The sequence below is a fragment of the Chelonoidis abingdonii genome, chromosome 3 (genome assembly GCF_003597395.2).
Source record: "Chelonoidis abingdonii isolate Lonesome George chromosome 3, CheloAbing_2.0, whole genome shotgun sequence".
Classification (NCBI taxonomy): domain Eukaryota; kingdom Metazoa; phylum Chordata; order Testudines; family Testudinidae; genus Chelonoidis; species Chelonoidis abingdonii.
The window spans coordinates 174,735,530-174,745,140 of NC_133771.1; the positions used below are offsets into that span (position 1 = coordinate 174,735,530).

General features: G+C 40.3%; 1 protein-coding gene across 5 annotated transcripts in view; it reads left to right on the forward strand.

Moving 5' to 3' along the window:
* INTS7 (integrator complex subunit 7) overlaps nt 1-9,611 on the forward strand; it is a 58,307-nt gene that overhangs the window by 32,075 nt on the left and 16,621 nt on the right. Inside the window, exons 16-20 of one of the 5 annotated variants that reach the window (XR_012655617.1) lie at nt 51-125; nt 3,197-3,329; nt 4,994-5,092; nt 6,841-7,026; nt 8,019-9,092. Coding sequence is in view for 2 of the 5 variants with exons in the window: in XM_032805149.2 (XP_032661040.1) it covers nt 51-125; nt 3,197-3,329; nt 4,994-5,092; nt 6,841-7,026; nt 8,019-8,315 (790 nt within the window). In the remaining 3 variants the exon portion in view is untranslated. Of the gene's footprint in view, nt 1-50; nt 126-3,196; nt 4,637-4,993; nt 5,093-6,840; nt 7,027-8,018; nt 9,529-9,611 lie in introns of those variants that run through there. The other 4 variants (XM_032805149.2, XM_032805150.2, XR_004377088.2 and 1 more) reach the window with 4 other exon arrangements.

The following is a 9,611-nucleotide window of genomic DNA, read 5'->3' on the forward strand; positions in this document are numbered from 1 at the left end:
GGGAATATTACTTTGTGTTGAGATAGCATATCTATAAAGCTTTCCTATAGTATCAGACAACAGCAGAGCTGCCTATTGATTTCACATGCAATTGAAGCCCTGATTTTGGATCCAGAATCTGCAAGGTAAGTCTGCTGGTAACATTTCTACTCTCTCCGCTCCCTAACTTTTCTATTTAAAAGACCCTATTAACAAGGGAAAAATGCAGAAGATACATAAATATACCCTGGATTCTACACTAGGCACATTTACATACACAGATCTGCTGCAAAACTCTGATCTTGCTAAGCTTAAATTGAAGATACCCTGGTAGCCTCCATTCAGATTGTCCTTTATTTGTGTTGGTTTTACTCCAAATTTCTTTTTTATGTCAAAGATACTGTAATTGAGGAGTTTTTAGGTATGGATATTTTTGGGTCAAAATCATAAAAGTAACTTCCCAGATACTTCCTCTGCTGCTTTTTCTATTGTTTTTAGCTCATTGTTTCATTCATACCTTTGATTTCTTCTGGGGTTTTGTCATCTGCTGTTACTCCCTCCCTCATTATGTGCACACTCTCTCTCATTGCTCTGGAGACCTTAGGATACATACTTAACAGGTTACATTTTTCTCTGGTGTAAATCCATTGACTTCAGTGGAATGACACGAGGGATCATTTTTTCACCCCATAAGACTGATTAGCACTAATAAAATACCTTCATTTGGGCCCCATCCAACTTCCTTTGAAGTTAATGAGTGCTAAATCAGATCCTTTGAAACTCTCCACTTGAGAAATGCAGATTGTGTAAATATGTTCTGTTTAATTGGATAAAAAAATTTTAGTTTATGTAATAATGACTACTCTCAATTTAGAAGTTTTGAAATAGGCTTCACAGGGGAATCAGTCCTAACCATTATTTCCATTAATAACTAGGAGGGTGGATGGGAAGCTATGCTAATCAAACATAAAAATATTTAACAGCGAGGGTTCATAAATAATTGGAATGGTAGGGTGCAGGAGGAAGGATTTGTTATGTTTAAAACGCAGGACTGGGTGCCAGGAGAGCTGGATTGTATTCCTAGCTCTGCCTGTGACTTCTTGAGTTTGTTACTTAGCATCTGTGTCTCAGTTGGCCTATCTGTGAAGATGCTAGTGCTTGCTTATGTGCTGAGACTAAATTCATTAAGTTTTATGAAGTGTTTTGAGGCCAAGTAGAAGAGTGAAGTATTGAAGTACAATACTCATTCATGGTCTAAAATCAATACAACGAAATTAAATAAAAAGAATGTTGATTGGAAATGACTGGGCAGATGAACAGCTCAGAGTATTGATTATGTAAAGCATGTTTGTTTTACTATTATAATGTTTTGTCATGCCCCTTTTTATGTGTCTGATCCATTCACCCACTGTGTCGTTACAAACCTAGACGGTGATCTCTCTTGGATCAGGGCTGTGTTTTTTTATTGCGATTGTACGTTGCCTAGCACAACGGCCCTGATCTTTTGGTTAGGGTATCTGACATAGGAAGAAATGTGTAAATGTACAATTACAGGAAGAATATTGGAGCAACAAAAATATCACAGACATTCTGGAGGCTTCCCACTTGTGGCCCTGCCAGTACCTTGCACTCAGTGCCCTCTTGGGTTCTTTTAGTCAATTACCAAACTTAGGTTGGCTCAGTAACCCACATTTCCTTCCAGGGGTCTGATTTATTACGTTTTTCTACCATGGATGACTGACTTTGTTAGTTGCCCAAGGTCACCCACATCTGGGTCCCTAGAAGAGAACTGGTCAGTTCTTTGCCTTAGTTCAGGAGACACCCTCCTCCCCACCTCCGCCCTGACCCCCTTCCTAAAGCTGAGGTTGTCCTTCCAATGGTTACTCCTTCAAAACAGGAATCCCCCACCTCTCCTCCTTGGATCTGGATCATGAGTTAACTAGTCCCCCAGTTCTCCTCCTGGAATGAGGTATATATCAATGAAGCAGTCACTTTATCTCTCATTGTGTCAGGATCCCCCTAGCTCTCCTCCTGGAGCTGGGTGATTCCAGCAGTTATTACCTCTCTTTCCTTAAACAGAAGTCCTCCGTTTTCCTCCTTGGTGTCGGGATATAATTTAGGCACCTGTAGGGCCTAGCCAGCTTCTCCCTCAACTGGCTCCTTTTTCCTCTCTCAATCCTCTGGTTTAGGAGAATCCAGTAGGCAGATTTTTTTCCTTGCGTCTGCCCTGCTGTGAGGGAAAAGGCACCATTTATGCTGTTGCCAGACTCCCAGCTCATCCCCAGTTGGCTTGGGCAAGAGGGGAGCCTTGCCCAGCCCTCTCTTCAAGGCTCCTGGCCCTTAGAGAAATAGTGATGGGATTTTTCTCCCAAGCACTATTTAATGCCAGGACCACTTCCTCTCTATCAATAACTTCAAAGTCCTTTTTACACACTCATGCTTTCACTCTGGACCTTTCAGACCTTGACGGGCCAAGCCATGTGACAGGTTGGGCTGACCAGAAGGCACAACCACCCTTAAGAGGGCAGACAACTCTGGTACAGGGTTATAGTGAATGAGATTTAGTGATATGACAATGTTGCAAAAAGGAAAATATGGCCTTAATTTGCATGTACACCTATGTAACTCCCATTGCTGTCAGTGAAGTTGTGTGTATGCATTTGAGCACAGGATTGTGCCAAGACCTGAGTGGCTTTTAACAGGACTGTTGCTTGAAGATCAGGGATAAAAAGTAAAGTAATTATTCTGTACTAGTCTGCAGTGGTAGGTCCTCTGCCGGAGAACCTCCTTTGATTCCAGTCACTGTAAGACCTTGACAAAATAGAGAATATTAGGGAAAAGCCATAAAAATAATGCACAGTTCAAGAAATAAAACTTGTAAAGAAAAGCTAATGGATTTAGGGATGTTGGCTCTAGGAGAGGATAGAAGAAACATCTAACTGTCTGTGCAAAATGAGGGTTTAAAGAGGACAAGACAAAGTCATGGACAAACTACAAGAAGGAAAACTTTAGTTTAAATAGGAGGGATAGATTATAATTACAGTATCAGAATAGCCAAGGAACAGAACAAGCTCTTTGAAAGAAATGAAATCTTCCTTACTGAAGATACTTAAAGCTGGAATAAACAACAGTCTTATTGGAACTTGTTTGAGGATGGGACTAGATGACTAGGATGGATGGAGTGTGCTGGGCACAATTAAAATAGCTTATTTTCTAGTTTCCAGGAGTACACCTCGAGTGGAGCAGCACATGTTGAGAGTGAATATGAAAGAAGAATGATGTCTGTATTTAATCATGTGTTGGAGGAAGTGGAATCATTGAACAGGAAATATGCTCCTGTGTCTTACTTGGCAAGTAGCAGCTATAGTAGAAAGAGAAGTTTCTAAAACGTTCTGCAACTCATTTTCTTGGTGTTGAAGGATGTATGCTAAAGAATATATTGATTCAGCCCTTCATTAGCATTATCTACAATTAGTGTATGTGTTCTCCAATGAATAGGGGGTATCTGATGATGATGTTGCACTTGGAGCTATGAAATTAAATAAAATTAGCCTGAAGAGTGAAGCAAAGTTGGAGGTAGCTCACATACTGACTAATAGCATTTTTCATGTTCCACAGTCATGTGTTCCACAGCACTAGTTACAGCATCTGTAACATTAATGGTCTGATCAGAATGGACAAAAGTCAAGAAATACAGAGACTGATATGATGCTACTGACTGGGGGGAGGGAGAGGGGAACTACAGTAAAAGTTAAAAAAGGAACATCAGCATTAACGTTACATATTCTGGCTTTTGTCAGTTTGTCATATCCTTTGTTACTAGTGCTGTAGTTGCTGTCATGCAGCAGTTTTGTCTGTGGAATGTGTGAAATGCTGCAGAGTCCACGTGTCACAGCCTTCCAGCTTTGCTTCATTCGTCAGGCCAGTGGCATTTCAGCACAGCACTTTGCAAGTGTAGTGTTTCTCTTATCAGTGCAGGTCATCAGAGAAGACAATGCAAATTGTACTGTTCGAAAATACAGAACTGATAACATACTGCTCTCTTCTTCACTGCTGTACAATACTAGTACTTGTTTCTGGTAACATTACTGGCCATGATAAAGCAGAAATGCAAATTATAGGAAACCATGTTTCATGCATGGTTTTTTGCATCTGCTTCTACTTATTTAAACTGACATCTCCCACTTATTGTATCTAAAGTGAACTATAAAACAGCCAATGTAAACTTTGAAAGATTATTAGAATCTCTTGAGTATTTTACTTAGTCTCTCATCATGGAATCCCTTTTCTGTTGCTTTCCAGCTCTTCAGTCTGTGTATAATATATAAAAACAAACTGAACTCTTTTTCCTTGATTCTCTCATCATGCCAGTTTTAGACCAGTGTAATTAATTTACTCCAGTGGCATTACTCCTGACTTATGTGAGTGAGACAAGAATCATTTTTAAGCCAGATATAAACATCAGTGTGCTAAATTCAGCCTTGTAAATGGGTACAACTCCACTGACGTCAGCACTCTTACATTACAGCTGAAATAATGCTGCATGTATTTCTTGTAGGTTCTTCTTGGCTATCTTGTTGCTCTGTCAGGTCAGGACATTGTGTTCTGCCCTTCCAGAAGAGAGCCCTGATGATCTAGTGGTCTCTTTCAATCTCTGGTAGTAAATATTTGCTATCCTGCAACCTTGATGGTGCATTTATTAGTCTCTTAGGGTAATATCTTCACTAGCGATGTTAAAGCATTGCCGTGGCAGCGCTTTAACATGGCTGTGTAGTCACAAGGGGAGTAACTCCCAGTGTTGGCACACCGTCTACGCTGCCACTTTACAGCCCTGAAACTTGCAGTGCTCAAGAGGGTGTGTTTTCACACCCCTGAGTGAGAGAGTTGCCACTATAAAGTAGCAGTGTAGACAAGGCCTTAGTAGAAATAACTGCAGTATTACTGCTTGAAGTACATGCTTTTTCATATTGCTGTTAAAAGAATTTCATCTCATTTGCGTTGTCTCTGTTTACAGCACACAGCTTGCCTATGCAATGCAGTTATCGCCTTGTTGAAAGTTCCTCTTTCATTTCAAAGGTATTTCTTTCAGAAATTGCAATCTACAAGTATTAAGGTAAGCGGTGCACAGATTGGATTTAGATTACAATTCATGTATAAGAATCTTATGGGGAAATATAGCAATCTTCCTAAAAAAAGAAAAAGATACAGCTCTAGTGTTCATCATGCTAGACCAAGGAAGCTGCCTAGTGTCTCAACCTGGAAGCAAATTTGGGAGATTTGAGAGGGTTTTCTAAAAGCAGATTTAAAAAAAAACGAATTATTTCAGGCTATGTGAGTCACATAAATAAAACAGTAGAAATTACTGGATTCTGATGCTGTTTTCCATTCTGATTCAACCAACTTCACTTTAAAAGAATGAAATGTGTGGTATTGTGGGAGGAGGAATATAACTGGCTGAGTTATAGTTTAATACCTAGCTATCAAACAGGGTCAATAAGTGTCTTCCATAGACTTTTTTTTTTAATTATTTTATAACACATTCCTTTGATTTGGTTATGTACAGTAACTAATCATTGCAAGTTAATAAGATTTGAGACAAAATTTTCAAAAGAATATAAATGTCTTAGGAGTAAGTCCAAGTCCTACTTTTCAAGAATGATTTAGACACTTGGGTGTCTAAGTCTCAGTGAAAATTAGTGTGGAAGGGGCAGATTTTTAAAGGTATTTCTTTGCCTGAATACCTTTATAAATGTGACATTTGCAGCCTAAATCACTTCCGAAAATACTTCTCCTCCTATTTTTTTTGAAAATGTTACATATGGATGGTGGGAAACACATTCAAATGAAACACTGGTAGCCAGCCTCTTGTAACATTCTTTGCTTTGTGGACTGTTGTGGGGAGGGTTTACATTGTAATTTCCCATCTCACTGATTGTTGTTTTGAATTCTGTTCTGAGATAAATGGGCTTTTGTCAAGTTAGTATTGTGATATTTTTTAGCTCTTGGCCACTTTCATCTGTTGCCTGAAGGAGGCAGGATTTTGCAATGCTATTTCAAAGTGCATTAAAACCAACATCTGAGTTATCAACCTGCTTTAGGCATAAAATTTCAGGCCTCTTGAGCCTAGGGCTATTTGGAATAACTTGAAGTGTGTGTATATAAGATTATACGAGTCCTAACCTTAAGGGCTCTTAACAAGCAAACAGATTTAAACTTTGTAAATATAGAGCCTTGAAGATAAAATCTCTCACCAACTTTCCTCAGTCTTGGACAAGGAAGGCCTCGCAATGCTCATCTCCTGAGGGAACACCACCTGTCACTCTGCAGCAACCTTCCTTGCTCATTTATAAGTGATGTTTACAGCCTTAGATTGAAAAGTGTTGCCTCCTTCCTCAGCTGGCAGGACTAGAACAGCCAGGCATGATGTGGAGCCACTGAGGAGGGAAATGGAAGGGAGCCTTGGAGCTTGGAGGACATGCTCTTCCACTGAGAGAGGGGAATACCCAATCTTGACAGTTACACCTTTTAGGAACAATGAAGCAAAATACTCAGACTTTTTAATCTGATCTTTATTTGTGGGTATTTAGAGGGCTGTTTAAGGAGTTCCTTTCACAGATGTGTAACTGATGCTACAGGTGCAAAGAGCATGTCTGGTGTTCCCAAGGCCCTTTATTAATCCTCATATGCTTTAGGAGACTCTTCTCTCTCCCCTTTCAGTTCTATATGTTCATCTGCTGCTTTCCCCTTCCAGTGTACAGGGAGCTGTTTCCTTTTACCTATGAATTGCACATTTCTCCTGAGAAGAACTAATTTTTGAATCTCTCGAAGTCTGTAATCTCCACTCTTGACTGTGTGTTTCAGCTTGCTCTGTCACCGTCTCCACGGAACCCCGCAGAGCCCATTGCTGTACAAAACAATCAACAGCTGGCTTTAAAGGTGGAGGGAGTTGTTCAGCATGGCTCCAAACCAGGTCTCTTCCGCAAAATTCAGTCTGTCTGTCTAAACGTATCTTCAACACTGCAGAGCAAATCTGGACAGGACTACAAGGTATGGATAGTATAGAGCCATAATGTGCCCTATGGCTTTATTGACGAATAATGGTCAAGAGCAGAACATAGTCTTCTATCACTTCTGTTGGTAGAAAGCGTCCTCTCATCACGTTTCCCCTTCATTCTCACCAATTCTTGTACTGAATGTGAATGCACATTTCTCGTTTGTATTTCTATACTAGTTTGAGTGCTCTTGAAAGGAAGACTTACAGCATTGGTTAGAGCGAGGCATAGTGCAGATAAGGAATGTGCTAGCTTCCTCATGCATTGCTGTCTGAGTTCCTCAGTCCACACCTGCTGCAAACCGACACTGCCTTTATGTGGGGCTCTCAGGAGCAGAAACTCATCATTCTAACTGTTGTGGGAATTTGCTTCATATTGTGGAACTTCATTCCCTTCTGAATGCAGCTAGGTCACCTGAGGAGAAAGGCAAGAGTAGCTAATTCTCTACCAGCTAGCCACACAGGCATATTTGAAACTCCTTTGTGTTAAGCATTAAAATTCCTGCTGCCTGCAGTAACTGACCTAGGAATGCGGTCTGCCCTAAATGAATAGTCATTAAATACAATTATGTTAATTTCAGGTGAACAATTCATCAAAGATCCAAGTTTCTGATGTGTACAGCTTGGCAATTTGTAATATTCAATGAAAAGCCAATTGAAAAGTAGACCAGTTCTAAAGCTACTAGAAGAATGTAATATTTATCCTATTTAGATACTAATTTTAAGATTTAGAGCTGCTTGAAAATAACTGTCAGCTGCCTTGCCTCTACAGGTGAATGCAATTTGCACCAATCAACAGAGAATGGGTGAGGCCTGGCTCAAAATTAGGCCTCAGTTGATTTGGGAAAAGTGAGAACAGAGTTAATATATTGTTCTCTCTTGTCTTTCTGTACTGTACTACACAGAATGAGTGGTGGCTTGTCAGGATCTGAATGTTCCCTTTAGCAGGTTGTTGAGAGTGACATTCTGACACTTCATGTATTCCCAGATCCCCATTGACAACATGACCAATGAGATGGAACAGAGGGTGGAACCACACAATGATTACTTCAGCACTCAGTTTCTGTTGAACTTGGCGATCCTTGGAACCCATAACATCACAGTAGAGTCCTCTGTTAAAGACTTAAATGGTATTGTTTGGAAGACTGGGCCCAAAACCACCATTTTTGTTAAATCTCTTGAGGATCCCTACTCCCAACAGGTTCGCCTTCAGCAACAGCAAGGACAGCCACCGTCGCAGCAACAACAACATCAGCAGCAAAGAACAGCATACTCACGTTTTTAGTCCCCAAAAGTGCCATTAGTTTTCATGGGTCTAGCCTACAGGCATCTCACTCTGCTTGGATACGATGTCTTTTGGAGCCATTTAAATGCTTTGGCAGTCCCCTGAGTTTCTTCCTCTGTGTTCTTAGTTGCATTATTGTTGCACTTAGCCTCAGTGTGGTCCATATGACTAGTTCATGTCCATGATACAAGCTATAAAGTTGTGATTCCCATATTGTATACACACATTCATGCTAACTTGATGAGAGCTAGCATGAGACTAAATAGTAGTGTAGCCATGGTAGCATGGTTTAACCATACCAAGTACAAACGCGCCTGAACGCCATGGGTGTGTATTCAGGATGGCTTAGCCATCCTGCCAGTGCCCACACTACTGTGGCTACACTATTTATACTCATGCTGCGCTTATCACTGCAAATATGTCTACACAAGCTGGGAATCACATCCTTTGGTCGTGCAGACAGGCTCAGTCCTGGTGTAAATAGGTACAACTTGGGTTAAGTCTGGAGTTCCATTTTTTTTATACTAAGTCTACAATTTGTCCCCCTAGCTGTATATTCTCCAAGACCAATGGCAGTAGTGCTCTATGAAATTATCCAGTAGGGGAGACTGAGAATTGTGTGGATAGAACCTTCCTTGGTAACCTAGCTTATCAACTGTGCTATGTACTTGACCACCATTTCCTGAGGAGTATACATTCTGGTGTTTGGGCTCTCAGGCCACCTGCGAACAGCCTGGACAATTCAATACAATACAAAACAAAACAGTGTTACACAAGGTGAGTGTCTTGTGAAGCTGTTGGCAGGAATGTCCGGACATCATATTGGATGGTTATAGTAGTAATTTTAGTATTTGTGAAGCTGAAAAATATTTTGGTAGCATTCCAGCCAATAACATTGTATTTAATGTGCACACAGAGCTGTCTTTGCTCATTCTCTTGCCTCTGTATGTACTTGTCCTGAAGGGATGCCAGCTGGAGAACAGATAAATTACTTTTAAAAGGGAAGTGAAGTTTCAGTGGTGGGAACAGATATGATTGGTTGTGCCTCCTCAAACAGGAGGCTAGAAACGGCTTTTTTGTTTCATCTTTATCTGCCTTTGCAAGGCTTTGTTTACTTTTTTTTTTTGAAAAGAGGAAACGTTAATTTGTAAATCTGTTTAATGTTTAATGTTTTTAAGTAGGGAACTATTAAATGCCAAAGCTCTAGTGGTCAGTCAGTATGATCTTTTAACAGAGATTTCTTGAAGCATTTTGCCATAAATAGCACTACTAGAAGTCTAATTATACTACCTGCTC